The sequence below is a fragment of the Branchiostoma floridae genome, chromosome 3 (assembly GCF_000003815.2).
Source record: "Branchiostoma floridae strain S238N-H82 chromosome 3, Bfl_VNyyK, whole genome shotgun sequence".
Taxonomy (NCBI): Eukaryota; Metazoa; Chordata; class Leptocardii; order Amphioxiformes; family Branchiostomatidae; genus Branchiostoma; species Branchiostoma floridae.
This window is the reverse complement of record NC_049981.1, coordinates 30,144,671-30,165,780: the sequence shown is the minus strand read 5'-3', so window position 1 is coordinate 30,165,780 and position 21,110 is coordinate 30,144,671. Positions and strand designations below refer to the sequence as shown.

Genomic DNA, 21,110 nt, shown 5'->3' with positions numbered 1-21,110 from the left:
ATACTCACCATTCTCATCCCCATCATCGATCGTGTAGTCGATCTTGCCGAAGTCTCCAGAATCCTCGTCGAAAGCAGGAAAGCTGCCCACGAAAGACCCCAGCAGACCCTCAGCCATCCTGACGGGGCCCACATGCTCCCTTAAGAAGTGGGGCACCACGTCATTGATGTCATTCACAGAGATGGTCACCTGATGAGGTAGAGGTTTTGTTATCTATGGAAGGTCAGACCGATTTAGTTTCTTGGTTCTTGGATTTAAAGGAAAAAAGATACGCTTAACTGGAAAAAAGACGATAAAAACCAAAGCCAGAGGACCAGGTTTATGCCTTGATGCAATAAGTTTTATGGGTTGAATACACTCATATTCAAGTTTTCCTCCCTGCCATGTACATGTATAAGGTTTTTTAACATGTGCAAGGTATGGTGATCCTCAAATATGGTACCTCTATCTTTACATTGCATTCAAGTGGATATCCCTAACAAGAGGTACTGAATTAAGTCAGGTAGAGGGTTTTTTTTCTATCTATGGTAAGTACATGCCAAAGAAACATGCTGACCAATATGACACTAGGCATTGTCTGAAGGAATGAACAACTATGTACAGTACTCACAGTGGTTGTGGAGGTTTGCCTATCATTCACATCCGGCGCTTGGTCAGAGGCAATCACAGCAAGTCGATACTCTCCTGCACTGTTCTCATAGTCAAGCTCATTCACAGTCCTGATCTTTCCCTACACAAAAAAGCAGGTAAGGCACTATTAGGTAATAGCAAAGCAGTGGATCCAAAGTCTAAAACCATAAACTGTTCTGTTGGTTCAACATCTCTTTGATGTTAAATACAGAATACAAAACAGTGAGCAGAGCACTTTGTACTATGCTTGTAGCCTTTTACTGCTTAAAGTTGAAAATCTGCTATTTTGTTAAAATAAAACTTCTCTGTAACACCACGGATCAAAATGCTAGGATCTTCACAATCAAAAAATCTTGAAATTTGTTCTAGAAATCTTAAGATTTTGTGAACAATTTTAAGATCTTTTGAGTTAATCTTGAGATCTTTTGAGTTAATCTTAAGATGGTTTGTCTTTATCTTGAGATGTTATGACTTTGTCTTGAAATGTTTTGACTTTGTCTTGAAATGTTCCAGACAATCATAAGATGCTTCTAGAAGATATCTTAAGATGCTTTGAAAAAATCTTGTTTATCACAACAGTATGAATACAAGTTTTCACAGTGGTCACACCTATCCATTACATATTACACATAAGCAAATTGCAGTTTCAAACATTCTTACAGTGTCAGGTTCAATGTCAAATTCATTGCCATCGTTCCCACTAGCGATGTTGAAGACGACTTTGCCGTTGAGTCCCTGGTCGATGTCTGTAGCGTTGATGTCGACGATGTAGATCCCGGCACTCCCCTCCCCCTCCCTCAGAGTGTAGGAGTAGGTGGGGAACTCAAACACTGGGGCATTGTCATTCTCATCCAGGATAGAGATGTACACTGTAGTGTATGCCTGGGGTGGGAAAAAACGATTCCAACTAGAAAGGTAACATTTGCAAGGAAATGTATAACGTTTACCTTCACATGTCATATTCTAACACTGACTACTCTTATGTTTATTCTTACTCCAACACATTCATATCTATGGTGACCAGACACTCTAGCTCTCATGTGCTAAGCAATTTGCTACATGATGTAATCAATCACCACAGAGTGTCTGCTTCTTTATCGGTAACCATGGTGATGACAGCTGTCTGGCACAGGTCGTTGACCTTATTTGTTTGGAGAGGAGGAAGGCGAAACAGAGCAAAAACAATATGGCACATTTTGTGCTATTAATTATCTATCATTATCTAATTATCTATCATTAATTAATTACTGATATTTGATTCACAATTTAGATGACTTAACATGATAATATGATTTGATCTACATCTTAAAAATGTTGTAACTTCATTTCACAACGTGAAAATTTGAATATTTTGAGAAGCTAGCCCCTGCACCTGTAATTGGGGCGACCCCTCATCCTCCACTAGTACCGTCATGTTGTAAAAGTCTTTTGTCTCACGGTCGGGTGAGTTGGGCCGAGTAGTGATGTCACCTGACAACCTGTCCATCCTGGCAAAACACACACACACAATCATGGTGAATGCTGCAGTCTAAATGGCAAAGAGAGACCCATGTAGCCCTTAGGGGCAAAACATTCCAGCTAAGCTCCATTTATAAGCCTAAGCAAGTAGAGACTCCTTTCTGTTGCATATTGTACTGCAATGAATTTGGCTGTAAAAACGAAGTAGAAATGACCATGAACTCCACTCTACTTCACTCTTGTCATTTTTTTGGGACCGGTAAGCCCCCAAATGTCTGAACACCTGCTGATATAACCTGTTTATTGTCCGAATGGTCCAAGGTTTGGTCCACTTATATTTTTCGGACCTGTCCAACAAAAAAAAATGGTTTTGTACGGTGTACCAGTACCTAAACCTGGTTTATACATCAAAGAATGTTTAGCAGTGCACACGATACATTGACTGAGGACATTTAAATATATGTATATCAGCTTGTCTGTATAAAAAAAACTGTATAAATAGTTGACCTTATGACACTTCCTGTACTTTTGTTGTGTCAATAAATATTGTATTACATACATTTAAATGTTCTCAAACACATTTACATGCCTTTTCACCATCACACACCTGAACATGGAGTCCTCATTCCCACTGATTATGTAGTAAGACAGGAAGGCATTGTCGCCTGCATCAATATCTACTGCCTGCACCTGGGTCACAGTAGTACCACCACCCACATTCTACAAGGAAAAATCATAAGACTTGAGCAAGAAGAAAAATTCCTACACTGTGTAAAATAGGTAATACATACGAGGGGCGTTCAATAAGTAATAACTCTGACCCACTTTCAGTTGTCTGATCTAGATGAAATTTGGCATGTGTAATGATTCATATCTCTTTAGTTTATTTTGCAATACAGAGCTCTGAACTAATTGTGGTTTCTGATTTACTGGTGTTTGAACAGAGTTAGGTGTGAAATGGACCAGGTGTGAAATGGAGCCAGTTGAGTGTCGCGCAGTGATCCGGTTTGTATTTGAAAGGACGCACACCAAAGGAGACTTTTGATGAAATGAAAGAAACTTATGGTGATGATGCCCCATCATATGACCTTGTAAAACGCTGGCATGCTGAATTCAAACATGGCCGGAAGTCTATGGAAACAGCTCCCAGACTTGGTCGTTCCTCTTCTGCCATTGATGAGGCATCTGTTGTAGGACCAACCTGGGGTGTCCTACAAAAACGGTGTCCAGAGCTGCATCAATGGGAGAAATGCACAACTCTGGGTGGTTCCTATGAAGAGAAAGACTAATAACTGTGCCAAGTTTCATTAATCTCCTGCTATGGGAAATGAGTCAGAGTTATTACTTATTGAATGCCCCTCGTAATTCTTGTTGAGAGGTAAAAGTCTGTGGAAAGAGAGAAGAGGGAAGGGCTCTGCCTTCAAACAATGTGCCCTCGAGGCCTCGAGGGGCTTGTACACTACCTTAACCTTTACAGTTAATAGAATTGCGAGAACTACAACATGTAGGTCGAGACTTGCATGGATCTTCTGCCCCTCACCCCCGCCTCCTTGCGAAGTAGAGGTAAGTAGGACTTGAGCAGCTCCCAACCATCGTTCCGGGGCACAAGATCCATGCAAGTCTCGACCTAGTTCTCGCAACTCTCGCAAGAACTAGGTCATTCCGCGAGAACTAGATCAAGATGGACTGACAGTTATCGAAAATTTGGAGGTATGTTTGCTTACCTGTCAAAACTAGTCACTGTTTGATGAAAAAAAATTCTATTAACTGTTTACATACGTGACTGATGTATCTCTTCAACTTAACCTTTACATTTGTACCTAAGAGTTACAAATACAGGTACAGTCAAACCTGGCCTCAGAAAACACTAAGAAAACATTAAGAACTGAGGAAAAGCGTTTGCTGAATGCCTTCCACTGGGGACTGCAAAAAGTGGTTGATGGTTGGTCGCCTACAGCGGAGAGTCAAATATGCAAAATTTGATGGGTCTGTTTCAATGTGGCTTTTGACTGGAGATTGTTGGCTATACCAAAGTTATTTGCTAGCCAGGTCTGACTGATCAAAATGACATAACTCGGTGATCTCTGACCTCTTGTACTGAGACGTTGTAGCGGTAGGAGGAGTTGAAGATGAAGGCGGGAACGTTGTCGTTGATGTCCTCAAGGGTGACGACAACTGTCACATTGTTACACAGCTGTGGGCTGCCCTGGTCACATGCAACAACCTGCAATACAGTCACATTGTTACACATGTACACATGTGATGTTTCCCATTTACATGGTACATTTGTCAGGACCAGTCCTCTGTGAAAATTCAAGCGTCTCCGACGGCGAAACGCCGTTTGCGACAACCGTCCAAGGCGTCTTAAATTATTGGGACGCTTTGGACGGTTACGGCGGCGGACGGCATGGGACGGGCTTTTGAACGCCCGACGAAACGTCCAAGACGGTCCGAACGGCATAACAAACGCTTGGACGCGTCTAGATTGGCACTTTAGACGCGTCCGGTCGGACGTTCGGGACGTCCGAGACGGCGTCTGAAAGCGGGCAGCCGGACGCTCCCGCGCTCCGTCGGGCGGGCCCCCCGCTGGGAACAGACGTCTCTGCGGACGGACCAGACGCCGATTGCGACGGACGTAAATGACGTAATCCAGGCTGCTGGGACGGATCGGACGCCGATTGCGACGGGCATAAACGGCGTAATCCAGGCCGCTGGTACGGGCGGTAGCCTCCACCACGCCTTCCCACGGGGGGGTACAGATCGTAAAATTCGACAGAAAATGGAATGAAAGGCCAAGAGGCAGTCATCGCTATATTATTAAAGGTTAATATCTGGGCCAAACTCCTAGCAAAATATTTTTTCTTCAAGACACAGTTTTAGTTAGTCAGGCAGTACGGTAGAAACTCATAACGGGCCGGTGCATTTAATTTGGAACGTGCGTAGACGGCTGCCCGGATGCCGTTTCTGACGCCGTCCGGTCACAGCTATAATTTTATGGCCTGTTGGGACAAGCGTTGCCACATACCAAACAAACAAATATTCAGCCAGGCAGTGGAAGACCACCCACGACCGGGCCGTCAGGTTTAGTTAAAATCAAACGCAACTTGAACAAATTTCTTCGTAAATTCAGACATACTTCGCGGCGTTTGATAAACTTTGCTACATGTATGAAATTCAATCCGACCTTCAATCGTGTCCGCGGCTCTTTGTGCCGCCGTGCCGCCGCACTGTCACAGGTTACATCATAATGGACGAGTCCACATAACATCAAGGGTGAATACAGGACGTTTTATAATTCTCTATCGTACATTTTAATCACAATAGTCTTAATTAAAGACTGGATACATTGTAAATGTGCAATACATTTTCTACAAAGCTCATATGTCATTTTTATTTCGCGGTAGCGAAACAAATTCGTCCGTTTCATAAGTTCCCAACCCCTAGTAGTTGGGAGGGCCGATTTCATTGACGGCAAAATCGGTAGGTGCTATCTCATTATCTGTTATTTTAACAGCATTATCATTCTTAATCGAAACCACAGATATTTTTTACAAGTATTTTACAACGTGATCATAAGTCTTTTTATATTGTGGCATCAAAGTAAGATCCTAAATTTTATCATTCCTTTGCGTATGTGGGGAGGGCACCGAAACTTTGCAACCGTCGTCGGCAAACTTTGCAACAACATGTTGTACAAAAATAAGAATAAAATGAGTATTCACTTACCGGCGCCAGCAAAGTATCGACAGTCAGCTAACGGAAGGACGCTGCTTCTTTTGACGGCATCTGTGATTTCTCCTGTCCGTTACGTTTCACAGTTGCTTCAGGTAAGTAGTATGATTTATCCCCCTTGTCGGCGCACGACAAATAATTTTTGTACATTCTTTTTTAGTATAAATAACGAATAAAGTCATCGCCGTAAACCCAACCTCAGCACAATGTCGTAGAAACATCAACTGCTACTTCTAGACGTGATGTCCTTGGTCTAAAAGTAAGCAAAATTTTAACAAACAGACATAAAATCCACAGAAATAGTCACCTTCTGAACATATGTCCTGCAACCGCCGGATTGTTCAACGGTCTGAAATTCGAATTCACCCGCTGAAATTGGCGCATGTGCAGAAGTTAAAACGTCATGTTTCCCGTGGGGATAAGGACAGACGCAAGCCATCTGAGGGCGTCGGGTTCCTAAGTATTTTATAGCCCCATCAGTGGCCGTCTCAGACGGCCGTCTCAGACGTCTTTCAGCCGTCTGGGCGTCCAACAAAAAAACTGACAGAACGGCCCGGACGCTCACGATGTGTTCGCGACCGTTTCTGACGGCAATGGACGTGTCCAGAGAGTTTGAAACGCGCTCAGACGCCTTTGGACGCTTGTAGACGCCGTCTTAGCAGTTTCGGACGCTTGAATTTTCACAGAGGCTACTTAGGCAAAGATGTCAAACGGACACTAAAAGGCCTGGACAGAGCTGAAAGGCTATGTATGGGCGGGGTAACTGGTCACAGATATAATCAGCTATAGTTCCAACCAGGGGCCAACATAGTTTCTGTGAGCTTACTATGGAGGTTGTTACACATGTATGCAGTTGGCCATCTTGGCCTCTTGGTCTCGAGATAAATGACATGTGACAGCAATCATGTCTCACGTGACCCAGCGTGGCCCATCTTGATGATTTATCAAATATTTAAAAACTAAGTTCAGTCTGGGCCAAGAAAATTGGTGTGCAAGCCAGTCAGTGTGTAAATCCAGTAGTGATTTCACCCCACCCAATCACCACCCACCCTGAGTTTGTACTCTTCCTGCTCCTCCCGGTCCAGGGGATGCAGGTTCCTGATGATCCCATCTCCTGACTCAGTCTTCTCTATTTTGAAGTACTCCAGGTCATTCCCTTCTTCTATTGTGTACTCCACCTGAAATGAAGGTAATAGAAAGAAATTGATCAGGATGTCAGTTCTAGGAGATATTCTTTTACACAACCAGTTAGTACTCACTTTGCTTTAATTTTTTCGATGTCTGTCAGACATTTTCAATGCCTGGGGCTAAGAAAATGCTAAGATGTGCAAACTAAAGGTACGATTTGACAGGTCATTCAGTGTAATATAACCAGCTTCTGTTGCCCCGCATGCCTATATGAAGCTAAAGTTATACTGATGGGTGATTATTCCACTGCTATTATAGATTGGGTATGGTAGAAGATGAAACACATTTCATTTTGACCTGTCCCTTCCACGATCAAGAAAGAAAAGTTCTTTAAAGAGGTCACCAAATTCCCTTCCAATCTCTCAACGTTTACAGACAAAAAGAGAAGCACTCTCCTTTTAACATCACAGAACCTATACATTACAGAAAAGGTGGGATCCATCATCTTCAACTGTCTCAGAAAAAGAAGTCAAACCCACTAAAGTACAGTTTCAGACTTTAGACTAGAGTAGTCGCTTACCATACTGTTTACCATGCATTTTGTTTGTCATTTTTTCTCTTTTGAGTTGAAATTAGTCCTCAGGCAAGAACTTGCACTAAACTTATATCTTATAATATAGATTAAGATACAGATATCCATGGCTCCATACCCTTCCATTGTCCGCATCATCAGGGTCCCTGGCAATGACTCGAGCGATGTCCGAACCGTTCGGTGTCAGGGGACCCTCCGTCACGCTCACATCCGTCTGGGAAAAGATGTTGAACTTTGGAAAGTTGTCATTCTCATCCAAGATCACTATGGATACCTGGGAAAGAAATTACAGTGTTATCTAAAATCTCTTTCAAAAGTGAAGAATGTTTTTCTCTATACTCGCATACAATACCAAATCTCTTTCAAAAGTGAAGAACGTTTTTCTCTATCTCGCATACAATACAATACCATTAGGCTCGCCCCAAAGTAGCGTATGTGAGTGAAAAAAAGAATTGGAGCTATGAATGAGGGTATCTGAGCAGCCTGACATGATAGCCAGCCCAGGTAGCCAGGTCTGGTGCACAGTCCGGCCTTTTCCATAAACCCTTTCTGCCCACAACACTTGAGGCCATTATTTTAATATCAATTGAATATCAAGTCCAAATACCAACCAAATTAAGTCGTTTGGTTCTAATTATTAAGTGATTTTCAAGTCTCCAACAGATCAATAAAAAAAGAGACTTACTCATAGACTGCGTTAAATGTGTACGCACTCATGTTAGATATGGCCTATTCTGTACCCTTCTACTGTAAGATGTAGTGTGTATTGGACTCTACATAGACGGTTTCATTGATTTGATCAACAGAACAGTGTTCATTTTCAAGGAACATTGATCTGGCACCTGCAGTGCCACCGCGGCAGAAACTAGGACAAATCTATAATGGTACTAGACAACATTGACAGCTAAAATGTAGCTACAACAGGCTTGTTCCTATCTACATGTAGGTCAGGGAATCTAAAATTCAGTAGAAGTACATGGCAAGAATGCAAATTTCTCTGGATAGAGGGACAAGTCCTTGAGACATCCCTGTATTACATTCAGTAAGACATACATGTATGAAAGTATATTTTACACTATGTGCAACAAAACTACCACCAAGTAGTTTTCATGTTAAGCTTCAAATTCAGCATTATCAATTTAAATCCAAGATGCAACCAATCAAATTTGCGTGGCTTGAAATGTGTGTGATAGGGAATGTCCCTGTAGCTCAACTGGTATAGCAGCCTCACAGATGTCCTGGGTTCAGCTAGTTGGTATCTGGGAGACCCCAGTTCAATTCTGAGAAGGGCATCTTGGTTGAGGCTGCAACCATCTTTTGGAAGGGACGTAAAATGGTAGTTCTGTGTTCAAGAGAGGGGCCTGCTACTGAACCCAACATCTGGAACAATCTTTCACCAGAGATATGTTTAAAAGACTCTTAATGTACCAGAAACAACCAAAACAAACAGACTTGAATCACGCAGCAGTACTCACTATTTTTTTTTTCTGACTACCATTTTTGTTATACGTGTAAAATATGTGTTAAGACTTATTAGGACTTTAAATGATGTAACCTGCTATACTTCTTAATAATATATATTTTTTCTGACCCTTACCTCTTTCCTCATCACCTCAATGAAAAGTGGCTTGTTGGCCGATTTGAGCTTATATTAATCAACAAAGGGTAAAAAAAGACAGCAAGGAAACCTGCTGCCCTATGTTCTACCAAACACTACAAGGGTCTGAACAAACAAAGGCCCTGAACTGTGAATGCATTACATGACTCCATTCCAGTGATGGCATTGACGAAGTACTTCTAATTAAAGCTGCTCAGTATGGGAGTAATAAAGGTAGGCAGATCCATTGTGAGATGCTACCCAGCTTGTGTATGAGCTATCACCCTTATCTCCCCATATGGCAGATCAAATGGCTCAATAACAGATGCCGTCTGTTCAGCTTTTGGGGGGTGGCGGGGCTTGTCTCTCAATGGCATTAAGTTTTTCTACTGAGGTCAGTGTCTAGTCTGACCTGAGTTGTATGTTCTGGTAAAATAAATAAAATGAAAGTGCCCAGTAAGGTAGTTCTTTCACTAGGAAATCAGCAAATTAACACTGATCTGGTGGCATGCAAGGGTCAATGATTGCCTGCTAAATAGCAGCAATGCATTTCATCTTGAAATGTCAAGTGCAGGCCAGGCAGACGGGTCGCCTTACCCACCCTGTCTGCCTAATACTGTAATTCCTGATTTTTTCATCGTACTTTTATGTTAACGGTTTTCACGGTGAGGACTGCTATGTGAATTTATCATTACCGACAACAAATGGTACAAGAGTCTTTTTCTACACACACCTGCTGCAACCGTGAACATTTAGTTCCAAGAACCAGTTAAATTTTCTCAGACCGTGAAAGTTTGGTACCGAGAAGACAAAGTCAATTACAGGCAGATGGATTCCAACAATATCAATTGCAACAGAAATTTTCATACAACAACCTTTAGCTTGCAGCATATGTTTTGACAGCAGGTCCCTTCATATACTGCCTTGTAGAGTAGACACACTAAAAACCATGACAGAAGGGTTATGTTTAATAATGCAGTTATATATAGGCATTGCGCCAGGTTTCCAAGAGGGGGGAATCCCAAATGTGACATAAGTCATCCGTGTACACAATGTTTTATATACATCATCATCATCATCTGTCGTCCCTGCCGGGCAGGGTAAGGTGTTGCACAATATCTCTCCATAGCGCTCGGTCGTTCATAGCTGCTCCTAGGTCCTCAGTGTCAATCCCAGTGTCTCTGGAGATGGCTGCTGGGTAAGTGAGCTTTCTAGAGTATATTGACTGAGAAGGTATAATATATGGAGTACAGGGGTAAAATATGGCATTGAAGCCATGTCTACGGTATGATTCCCATTGTAACACATGTGGTGTATTTGCAGTGGTCATCCATTTAATGATTGGTCTTTTATCAAAGCAGATGAGTCTGTACTCTTCATGTTAAAGGGAAATGGCTTTCTCTTTCTTTATTTCTTGCCTTCAGTGCCTGCAATCATAATGTTGATCATTTAGGCACAGTCTTCATTTAATGTCCTATCTGAGGTACGTCCTTAGCCAAAGCTAGGTACTAATTTTCACCTGAGTGAAGTGGGGAAAGTCATACAAAGTGCCTTTTCCAAGGGCACAAGATCGGTGACACAGCTGGGTTTGAACCCGGGACCTCTTGGTCCTGAGCCCAATATGCTGCCGATTACGCCACGTGATCTCACAACCAGCAGAAATATACCCTGGTACTGATACAGCAAGGCAAGTTGCTGCTCCTTGTGCCACTCAGCACTGCAGGGGTCCAACTGATCAAACAAACAAGTGTTCTTTAAGACCAAGACTACTTTCACACAAGGGCACCTGATGATAAAGTCATACGATGCTTGGAATACCATCTGCAGTGGTCCACATCATTACAGACCCTTCTTCAAGGTACAATCATTCGAAATGTTGCAATTTGCAGAGGACCTTTTTAAAGTGCAAAGAGCAATGGGAGCAAAAAATGCCATAAATCAATCGAAGGCCAGGGGTGTTTCTAGCATTGATTTCTTTTCAGTCCCACTCATTATTTGGGAGCCCACGTTCCTACTTTTTGCTGCAGAATCCATCATGCAAAAAAAAATTACAAAAACACATTTTCGTCAGTTACATGTCAAAAGTTCTGATATTTTGGATGAAGCAGGGAATTTTTTCTGTCCAACAAGCAAATAACTGCCCTGGGAAGGCAGGACAATTCCTTGAGATCATTTTCCTGTGTCTGTGACATAAAACCAAAGAACTGAGCAAGAAGCTAACAGGAAAATGTGGGATTGACATAAAAAATTGTAACCCAAAAATAATGTGCACACGATGGCAAAACCTGACTCAGTTTTCACATTAATCTTTGATTTCAACATTATCACTTTTCAATTCAAGAACCAGCGAATAAACTTGCTTTGGCCATTAATCGCAAAAAGGCAAGGGGAACATGAAATGCAATAAATCAATTTGTGTCTGGGAAAATGTACCAAATAACTGTTATATCATATAGGAACTGGGATTAGGGAATCTAGGTCAGAGTTGAGGCTTCCATCTGACATTGGGTCAGGGACAACATCATTAGAGGGAGTGTTCACTTCCATGTCAGCATAGCAGGTTTATTGCATCTGTCAGAAATACTTTGGTGCCACTCAGCATGGGGAAAAGAATTTGAAATTACAAACAGAAATTGTAAACTTTTGACAAACAACTTTGCAAAACTGCACTGAAGCTCAAAAGTGATAATATTTCTTTCAAGTGGAAAGCTATATACATGTATATATATTGTACAAAACAGTACCGCCTGTGTGGAAGTCTATTAGAGCTTGAGTTCTACTTTCCAGTACTGGAAAAATAGCAGTAACACAGGGAAGGCTGTTCAACATTTAAAAAAAGAATGAGTTTGTGTTGTTAACTGCCATTTATCATTCAGCACCAAGGATAGGAGAAAATAACTATGGACGAGGGTACATAACATGTATGCAGTATTTCTTTTGACACTCTCTCAAAGTTTCCCTGGTTTCTGTTTTAACAACTACCTTTGTTTCAGCACTGTGGACAGGGATACATAACAAATATGCAGTATTTCTTCAGACTCTTGTTTCTCAATGTTGGGGGATGGTTACAAGAATAACAATTGCTGAATGAGCTGAAGTCATGATAAGCAAGGAGACAACGACAATAATGCAAGAACAGCACTGAACAGATAGCCTGGGACAATGTTAACGTACTTGATCCCGACTGGTTTACGAGGGGTGTAAGGGAGGCCATCCAGGTCCGCCAACAACAGAGCACCTTGAACAGGGACAGGGGGCGCCACTATCTCAGACCTGTGTATGACTGTGTCTTGAAACGTGCAGGGCTCGAAATACTGGGTGCATGTGCACCCAGGTGCACCCAAAATTGGAGCTGTGCACCCAATTATTTTCTGTGGGTGTACAGGCTGCACCCAAATATTTTCTTATGTTTATGTATCATTGTATGTAAAAATATCAAAATACTAGTATACTTCATATTCTTGACATCTGAGTGTTAGAAAGATGATAAAAATGTCTGTTATGGTACTTGTTTAAGAATTTGATGGCTTGTAACTACGTTTTATTATTATATTATTACGTAAATTTAAGTGGTACACCCAAATTTTTTTGGTGCACCCAATTTTTAAACCTGGGTGCACCAGTGCACCTAATCTCAAAAATGAATTTTGGGCCCTGAACGTGACAATGTTTATCAGTCATCACGTGACAACGAAACTCCAAGGTGAGATATACCGGGTTGATAAAGGGACATAGTGCGTCTTGAAAGCTTCCCAAAGCTATTAGTTATGTGTATATGGCAAATTTCCGTCAAAACAATGATGCTCACCGTAGCAGAGTCTGTTTCTATCCCACCATCAGTAGAGATGACGGTGATGTCATACTGTGCTGCCTCCTCCCGATCTATTTCCTCAATGGTGCTGATCAGGCCCTGGAAACAAGAAGAAGACCTTGAATTATTCAAGTTTTGAGAGGATTCATGGAACAGAAAATATTGGTACACATTGACATACCATTGATATACCAGAAGATTGAGTTGTTTCAAAATGATCATGTAGATGCATGTTCAATGTATATGTAGTGTAGTCTGTAGTCTGTAACGCTAGTTCACCTTTATCCGCGGGGTAACCTTTATTCGTTGTATATAAAATAGTAATATTTAGGGATATCAAGTCGACAGACGAGTGTTTCATACTGGAGTGCTATGAAAATATTCCAATTTGAAACCAAAGTCCGTCCATTAGATATCCCTCAATATCTCATTTTTTAAAACAACGGATATAGGTTACCAAGTGGATAAGGGTTAACTACCGTTACGTTAGCAATATTGTTTCTTTCTGCACAAGCAATGTAGAAAAATCTAACATAAGTTGAAGAAGGTACCGAATCTTAGATACTGACATATGAGGCAGAGTTACATGTAAGCATCCAAATAAATCATTATAGTATCGAACCAATATTCACACATAAAACTGTTGTTCATACCCACAAATACAGTGATCAAAATCAATCTAACTCACTCATTGATCCGAGAGACAAAATTTTCCGATGGATTGTAAAGGATGCAAAATCGATGCCTGAAATAGCATGCTTAGTTGAATTATCAATGTCCAACCTTTTACAGATAATAGACATGTCCAATTTGTTCCCACAGAGTCATATTGACCTGGGGAAGTCAGGGGGAGGGCTGGAGATAGATCACAATGCTTATCGGCGAAACAATGGAGCAGTGGTAATCTGATTCTAGCATCTAACCCGGTTGGTAAGGCCTAGGAAAGAACATGTTGTGCTTCCAGTCACTCGACCAACCTCAGCAAGAACCTGTCCTGCATAATTCTTTTTCTTTTAAATTCAATGAACTTTTAAGTTGTATTAGTTGGATCAATTAAGCCAAAATATATAAAAACAGGTGAATCCCTACCTTTATCTCAGGTATTGTTAGACAAAGTTTACCTGGTGAGGTGGACTAATTATCATTTACTAACCTTAAAACTTTACCTTTTTTCTCTGAAAAATCCAACTCAACAGGATAATAATCTGTAAATTTCAATGTGTTGTATTTGCACAGGTGTACAAGTCAAACACAGCATACCCCTACCTGGCCCCAATGGTAATTTACAGTCTGGTATTCTCAGCACAAAGTACTACATGTATATACTATTTATGATTGACAATAGGCAATACAATGTAGTATGTGATATGCACTTTTTGTCATTTTTTGAAAAAGATCTTCTGTAGGAAAAAAATAAGACAATGAAAAGCTTCTTCTTATGTGAACATGTGTTTCGTAGTTAGATCATAGTAGTAGATGCAACATTGTGTTTGAATAAGCAAAAATGATCTCTACAATAGCTTTTAAATTGCACTACAATAGGGGTAAGCTTTTCTTCCATCTCCAGGGAGTCATGGTACCGGGACCTGTCCACCTCTGATGAAACAATACCACCTGAGGCTGCCAGGACAAACCAACTAATACATACCTATCACTGCTTCACTGTAAAAATCAATTTTCCCATAAAACAAAGGCACGGTTGGTGCGCTCCCCCGAGAAAGTTCCCACTTCGGGGCGGCACTTGGCAGTTGGTACAAATTGATTCGGAACTTCCTGTCATTTGTTTGGCTAGACTAGGAATTAAGGATTCAAATAGGCCACAAATCAGCTGAGCTTTTAAAGTCTTGGCAGCAAACTGTAACAGATATACATATACCTCAATTTTTTTTAGTCGACTGCCCGATGTAAATGAAATTTTAATTTTTGTGGTCTGGTCTCTCTGTGTCCCGATAGCTGTACCTGCACACGCATCTATAAGTAGTCAGTATAGACCTATTGTTACAGTAGTATTCTTGTCATTTTGTTGGTTAGACGAAAGACTCAAATGGGCAACATATATGAATCAATTGAGCTTTCAAAGTGTTGGTCTCTTATCTGTAACAGCACTTTGCACAATAGCAATAGTTTCTTGATTGGTTGACTACTGTAAATGTATTTAAGTTCGCAGGGATTTGATTTCGCGGTAGTCGGAAAAAGGACTTTTCGCGGTGGTTTTAATTTCGCGGTAGCACCATGCACTGTAGTACTTTAATGCCCTGGAAAAATGTTCGCGGTGGTTTTAAATTCGCGGTGAAGTGGCCACCTTGAAAACCGCGAACATAAATCCACCGCGAACATTTCTGCATTTACAGTACCTCCAAGCACACTTGAGCTGTTCACAAATGCAGAATTATTGCAAGTGTAAACTCGTGTAAACTGTAAACTGACAGAGAGAGAGAAACTCGGTGTTGAAAATTCTAACAAATAAGACTAGCACAGCTGTGTCTGTTCTGTACAGATGGAACAATCACATTCAGACATACTCTATAGAGGAAGCAATGAAACCAAGGATACCAATTGGTTGTGGATATTTGAAATGATACATCAAAACATGTGATGAAGTTAGAATACGTGAGGAAGTAAAACTTTGATTTCTGTGCATACAAAGAATCACTTCCAACACTGAAATTTGCATTGCAGCAAACCCGCATGCTTTTTCAAAGTCTACTGCATGCCTGCTGAGTCCCCTAGCACAAAATCACAGCCATCAAGAAATCCAATAAATGTGGCTTCCACAATCATTAATCAAGTGTGCGTGGATAGCAACTGTGTTGACGTTAACCTTGTTAAGCAACCTGAAGCAGATTGATGAACGTCTGATCCGTTTGGGAGGGTTCTGAAAATGAAGTCTTCAAGTAGAAGTATGAGACGGGATCAACAAATGAAACATGCAAGCAGAAGTGTTGAAAGGACTAGTCAAGAAGTTCCTAGTGTAATGTATATAAATCTGCAACCCATTCATTTGTCTACCTACCAGGGCTGTCTCCAACTTTAAATTTCTGTCTGTCCCACTCATTGTTTTTCTTTTTTTTTTCTATTTTGCTTTTGGACAGACGAGGACAATGTGGCACTGCACTCAAATTTTTGTAACTTATATTACAAGTGCCACATACATGGTACAGACAGAAGGTAAAGGTAGTCTTTTACCTCCCCGACCAAAGTCAGGTACCCATTTGTACACCTGGGTGAAGTGAGAAAGGTCGTGTAAAGTGCCTTTCCCAAAGGCACAACGTCGGGGGCACGGTGAGGATCGAGCTCAGAACATAATAGATTCCGAGCCGAACGCTCTAACAGTTACGCCACGCCCGACGCCCAACTCATTAGTTGGGAGCCCATGTTGTTGATTTTCGTTCTTAGATATATCATTTTAAGCTCATAAAATACATCTTCAGAAGTTCAGACAGACAGAGCAAAATTTTTGTCCGTCCCAACAAGTAAATTTCTGTCCCAGGACGGAAGGAGGGGTGCTTAAGAACAGCCATCCTAGCTACTCACTCACCACCTGCCATGTAACGCTAGTTCACTTTTATCCGTTGGGGTGACCTTTATCCGTTGTCTTAAAAAACAGCACATTTAGGAGTATTAGGTCTGTGGACTGTGGTTTCAAATTTGTAATATTTTCAAATGTTCCGATTTGTTACCACCTTCCGTCGACTTCATATCCCTAAATACGTTTTTTTGCAAACAACGAACATAGGTTATCCTCGGATAAAGGTGAACCAGCGTTAAATATAACACCTCCAAAAACAAGACAATGTCATACTTTCCTAAAGCAGCATATTGTTGTTTTCATAATGTTCAAGAATATAGCACACATATTGCTAGCTTGATTGTTTATACTATAGCTATTATCATTCATAAAATAGATTAGTTCTTTAGAATTGTTAGATATTAGCAACTCATGTAGTTCAACTGTTTTGTATGTACAAGTTGCCACACATTGTATTCTCCACAATTTTTCTTGGTTTGGTTTGATCTCCATTAGTGATACATCACTGTTCTTCCTAGAGTCCAGATTGAAATAATACAAAATATAACAACAGAAATATGCAACAAATTATGACTTTGAATCAGCAGAAAGCACAGATAGAATGAACTCAAAATCAGTCATAGACATACATCGACTTAAAGGTGACATAAGATAAATCAATTGTGCTCCAATTTATACAAACAAAATGTCTCTTTGAATTGTCGCACAATAAAGATCCTATTCTTGTAATGACAATATGTTGCTCCTGGCTATCAACCACTCCGCATCAGACTCATTTTTGTCTCTCTGGATGAGGCCTAGTAATTACAGTGGATCCATTACCGCCAAAAGCCCTGAATCAATTACGCCTTAAGAAACTCAAATATTCATCTTATCGGCTGCATTATTGAAGGGCAATCCCAAAAGTTTCGAACCACTACCCCTCATTACACCGTTCTCATTCATCCTTGTTAACAGGATTATCTGAAGACTCTAACCCAGGGTTTCATTGCTAAGGCCATATCAAGTAAATTAAATTTTTATGGATGACGTTATCTGTAGACTCAGAATTTAGTGCAAGACTGTGAAAAAAACAAAATGGGTAAAAAAAATGGATGCCCAAATTTTCTTCTAACGGCACTGAACTTTAATCCAACACATTCCAACAAATTCTAAACTGAACCATGAATAAACAAGCGGGCTTTAGCGCATTCTGGAAACTGTTTAGTGCATTGTTTACTATGTTTCCCCGGCCATTGCTACACATGCATTGGTCAGCCACTTTCTGCTGTGTCGCGAGAAAATAACATTTCAAAGACAGTGTAACTGATAGCAAGTCCTTTGGGATTCTATTCCCAGTGGAACTTTAATCCAACACAATAATATAACAAGGCTGTTTATCTATGGATTTCATATTTACAACGACAAATTTGTATCAATCGGCAGGCACTTACTCAAGGTTAAATTGGCAAATCGGCATGTCAGTAAACTGCTGATAGCAGCGATCAAAACACGGCCCGAAAATACATCCACCAGCGGCAAATCCGTTCTGCTGTTCCACTACACAGTTATGACGTTCTATCAAACTTTTCATCCGTTGTTTGGTCAGCAAATGGTGGCAAAATACGTTGTTTGTGAATGGTTCCCAAAAAATATCCCCGCAAAACACAGTACAAACTCCCTACAGCACGTCCCCCATGTGGGGCTGTAATGGTATCGCCAGTGAGATCCGTCCTACTGGCCTTTGGATGTGATCACTTTCAAAAATAGGGGTGAAGGGGCGTGCTGAAATATGATTCAAAATGGCGCGTGTTCGGATTTCCACTGAATTTGTGTAACAAAGCCTGGCCCTGTACTTTAAAGAGGGATACTTCAAGGCATGTTGGTTGTGTTGGATGGACAGTTTATTGATATTTCACTATATTTACTGTGATGATGATTGTGTAATGTGAGGACGAAGAGTAGGGTTGCTTGAAATTACAATCGCTGCCCTCTTCCCACGGCTTGATTAACAGCATGAAAACATACCAGAAGATTGATTAACTTTTCGCTGCAACATGCGATCTTTGTGAGCTCAAACTTACAAGGTTTTAAGTCGTATACCTCACTGGTCTTGTAAAGCACTCAAAAGAATTTGCAAACCGGAGCTAGTTTTTGACTGACAGATGGGTTCTGAAAAGTGTTGGATTAAAGTTGCGTTGGATTAAAGTTCAGTGCCGTTATGTTGTAACAAGCATTGAAGTGACAGTGACAAACCATGTTATCACAGCCAACAAGCCTTCTATTCCTGTATTCAAATAGTGTACAATGTGACACTAGTGCGGTGGCCTAGTATCACTTGCAAAGTTGGCAGCTACACTCAAGACTAGGCCTAGGAAAAAAATGTTGTGTTTCCTGTTTCCCAACGTACCCTAGAAAGTGGGTGGGTGGGCAGTGGATAAAAACTGCTTGTCCTATCTAAGGCCACACCAATTTAATTTCTTGGTTCACGGATTTTTTCACAGAAAATATGGAGCGAGAGGGCGAAATGAAAATGAAAATAAAAATTGTAAAATGGTTGGGGTAAAGGTAACGACTAATCCAAAACATAAAGAAAAAAAGTTTTCAGCTTGAAAAAAGTACAAAAACACTATTATTGTACAGTAACAGCACCTGTACCCACACTTTAAGGAACTTATAATAGAAAGGCCAATTTGCTACACCAGAAAGTTGGTGAATGGTTTCATTAATGGTGAAAATTTGCTGAGTGGTAATTTTTATTTTTATTTCCAAAAAATAGGAGCGAGCAAATCCGTGAACCAAGAAATCAAATTGGTGTGGCCTAATGAAGGATAAACATGTTTTCCACAGATTTGTAACCATTATGGGCAATGCATACGATCAACTTGCAGCGGCCTAAGTAAACTAAGATGGAATGTACTTACTGTAGATCCATTGATGCTGAACCTGCGCAGGACCTCCTCATTTGTGTTGGGGTCAAAGAGGTACTCGATGGCTGCCAGGTTATCGGGTGACGTGGCGTAGACCTGCAACACGCTGGTGCCGACGTCCACATTCTCGGAAACAGCCGCGTCGTAGTGTTCAGCGTTAAACTCCGGCGGTTCGTCATTCTCGTTTGCCAGAACGATCACCACGGTTGCGTATCCCGTGTTGTACGGCGGCGCTCTGTCGCTGGCGTAGACGGAAATCGTGTAGTTCCGCCAGCTCTCGAAATCCAGCTCGGCGGAGGTGGTGATCAGGCCGCTCTCGTCGATGGCAAATTTCCCTCTATCCCCGGAAACAAACCCATAATCCACCTGTCCTCCGAGCTCAAGGTCAGGGTCATGGGCGCGCACGAGCACGGCCGACGTCCCAACGCCCGCACTTTCCCGCAGACCCAGCCGCCCGTACTGCGTTTGGGTGAACACTGGTGACACGTCGTTAACATCCAGGATCCGAACGTTCACCCTCACCGTCGACCGCATTTCCGGTTTTCCGCCATTGTAGGCATCCACGGTGAGAACGTACCCATCCAGGGTCTCCCGGTCTAGAGGCACGACACCTCGTTGAATGATGCCGCTTTGAGGGTTGATTATAAAAGCGTCGTCTGTGTTTCCCCCGGTGATGGCATAGAGGATGTCACCATTGGTTGTCGAATCTTCATCTGTTGCATTTACCTGTTAGGGGTGACAAAACAACTTAATCTTACAGAATAAAGAGATTCTTTTTGCACAACCACTAGTCTGGTATCCAGATGTATTATAGCTAGCTCCCGTGTCTCTTCTGTTCTCTCCGCAAATACAGAGAAGACAGAAGAAACTTGGGAGTTACAATACAGCTGGATATACCAGGCTACGCATTCAACCACAGCTTTATTCCACTGATGTTTCGGTGACCGTCTGTCAACTCCCTCAAAGCAATTCTGACTGGTTCACATTGTGCTGTATTGTACACAGGTGAACCAGACAGAATTGCCCCATTCTGGCAGATGCCACTTGAGAGTCTTATTACCAAAAAACTTTAATTATTATAGTTGTGTGTGCCAGTTTTTATTCTCGATGTGCAATCGTTCTTACAAATTTCTAGATTGAAAGAAGCATCAAAATCCTCACTCTATAGTGACCACCTGTCCACAAAGATTAGATTTCATTGGTCCCCTGAGTGGGCAGATTTTACGGTAACGCAAGTTCACCTTTATCTGCAGGGTAATCTATAACCGTTGTATCTCAATAATGGCCTTTAGGAATATCAAGTTGATATTAACGTTGGCTTTCAAACTGCAACATTTTGAAAATATTGCCATTCAAAACCTTTGTCCAATACCCTGTTTTTGGATACAGCAGACACAGGCTACCCTCATAAAAAGGTTAATTTAAGTGTTACAAATAAATAAGATTAAGGTACATTAGCTGTCATTTGTCTCAATGACTGAATCTGCCCTTACCTGCACCACTATCTCCATGTCTGTGATATTTTCAAGGATGTTTGTGTGGTACTCAGGTTGGACGAAAACAGGGCTGTTGTCGTTCACATCCAGCACTGTGATGTTTACCTGTGGGAGAAAAACACACAGTGTGGTATGGAGTATGGAGGGTTTTAAACTTAAAGATGGCAAAGTGCCTCTTGTCTAGCCTGGGTACCATCCGGGTAGTAGTTTGCTCCTATGTTTGCTTCC

General features: G+C 41.4%; 1 protein-coding gene across 1 annotated transcript in view; it reads right to left on the bottom strand.

Annotated features, from left to right (window-relative positions):
- The window catches only part of LOC118411811 (cadherin-23-like), a 96,121-nt gene that overhangs the window by 44,821 nt on the left and 30,190 nt on the right, over positions 1–21,110 (bottom strand). Inside the window, exons 22-32 of the mRNA XM_035814297.1 lie at positions 20,880–20,987; positions 19,381–20,112; positions 12,946–13,047; positions 7,659–7,814; positions 6,870–6,998; positions 4,178–4,312; positions 2,696–2,808; positions 2,003–2,117; positions 1,291–1,512; positions 611–730; positions 9–189 (exon numbers count right to left, since the gene is read on the bottom strand). Coding sequence (XP_035670190.1) covers positions 9–189; positions 611–730; positions 1,291–1,512; positions 2,003–2,117; positions 2,696–2,808; positions 4,178–4,312; positions 6,870–6,998; positions 7,659–7,814; positions 12,946–13,047; positions 19,381–20,112; positions 20,880–20,987 — 2,113 coding nt within the window. The remainder of the gene's footprint in view (positions 1–8; positions 190–610; positions 731–1,290; positions 1,513–2,002; positions 2,118–2,695; positions 2,809–4,177; positions 4,313–6,869; positions 6,999–7,658; positions 7,815–12,945; positions 13,048–19,380; positions 20,113–20,879; positions 20,988–21,110) is intronic.